The 1,548-nt window shown below is 41.3% G+C and overlaps 1 protein-coding gene across 1 annotated transcript; it reads right to left on the bottom strand.

The window, feature by feature from the left end:
* Nucleotides 1–221: 221 nt before the first annotated feature.
* LOC103003549 (Golgi phosphoprotein 3-like) lies at nt 222–1,345 on the bottom strand. The gene is given in 3 exon segments (XM_057539865.1): nt 222–596; nt 632–675; nt 1,333–1,345. Coding segments are annotated over 3 exon segments (432 nt in total).
* Between the last annotated feature and the right edge of the window lie 203 nt (nt 1,346–1,548).

The following is a 1,548-nucleotide window of genomic DNA, read 5'->3' as shown; positions in this document are numbered from 1 at the left end:
AATAGGCAGCAAAACTTTTTTTTCTAAACCTAAACAGAGAGGTCTCTCATACCAGCAGCTTCCTGCACGTACACACCCACAACAGGAAAAGCCACCCACCATTTCATAAAACGAAAGCCAATTATAGTGTGGGAAGTACAAACTGCAGAAAACCAGAAGTCCCTGGAAGAAAAACGACTGGCTCCTGCGAGAGAAAGGGGGACGCTCGGTTCTGCACAGGGTCACTTGGTGAAGGCGGCCACCACTGCCCACAGCACCTTGCTGGTGCTGGCCTTCAGACACTCCACCTCAGGGTCTAAGTCCAGGAGCTGCCGCACCCACTTGGTGGCTAAGTCGTACTGCTCGTCCAGGAGGGGCGCGAACGCGTTCTCCAGGACATCCGAGGCGTGGGCCAGGTAGATGAGGGCCAGCAGGCGCTTGTCCATGCGGTGAGGGTCATTCACCCATTTGTCGAGAACGGCCTCCTGCACCTTCTTGATGAGGCGCTGCTTAATGTTGTTGTTGGTGAGGGGATGTGTTGTCATGTCAAAAAGAAGGAAGTTCTGTTTCTCGGTTGTCAACATGCCCTTTTCTACCAGGTTTTAAGCTAATCATTCCTGCACGTTTCTTTTTTTTTTTTTTTTTTCTGCACGTTTCTTAATTGATAATGCAGTTTTAATGAATTCCATGTCTCACCTAAACAAAAGCATTTAAAAGCTAGAGAAGAATTTCAGCTATTATTTTCTTTGTACTCTTAATAGGAATAGCAAAATGTGTTCATTGCAGCTGGTTTGCTTCTGGAGAAGTGGAATACAATAAGTGTTCTAGGATGGTCTGTGTTCCCAGAACATAAACTTCTTGTGGGACAGGAATCATATTTTATTAATCTCTGTAGCCCGGCACCAGGTATATTTCCTGGAACATAGTACTTGCTCAATAAGTATTTGGAAAAGAGAATGAATAAAGTATTCAAATACACGAATTAGAACAGATTGCTAATGGTTTTGGTGTGAGGTAGATATGAGTCAAATTGTAAAATGATAATTCCTGGTAACATTTCTATCAGCATAAAGTTGTCAATAAATAGCCAAAGTATAAATTAGAGGTTCATTTATTTTTATTTTTTAAATAAATTTTAAAAGGAATAATTTCAGATTTATAGAAAAGTTGCAAAGATAGTAAAGCGTTTCCACATGCCCCACTGCTGTTTCCCCATTAATGCAGCACATTTGTCACAATTAATGAACATCGATACATTAATATTAACTAAAGTCCATACACTATTCAGATTTCCTTGGTTTTTGCCTGATGTTCTTGTTTTGTTCCAGGATGCCACCCAGGTTATTATATTACCTTTATTTGTCATATTTTCTTAGGCCCCTCCTGGTGGTGACAGTTCTCCAATCTTCCCTTGCTTTTGATGACCTTGACAGTTTTGAGAAGTAGTGGTCGTGTACTTTGTAGATTGTCCCTTTATTGGGATTTATCTGATGTTTTTCTCACGATGAGACTGAGGTTACAGGTTTGGAGGAGTGAGACCACAAAGGGTGCATACTATCAGCATGATTT

This window comes from Balaenoptera acutorostrata, chromosome 2 (genome assembly GCF_949987535.1).
Source record: "Balaenoptera acutorostrata chromosome 2, mBalAcu1.1, whole genome shotgun sequence".
Taxonomy (NCBI): Eukaryota; Metazoa; Chordata; class Mammalia; order Artiodactyla; family Balaenopteridae; genus Balaenoptera; species Balaenoptera acutorostrata.
This window is presented reverse-complemented; position numbering and strand designations above follow the sequence as displayed.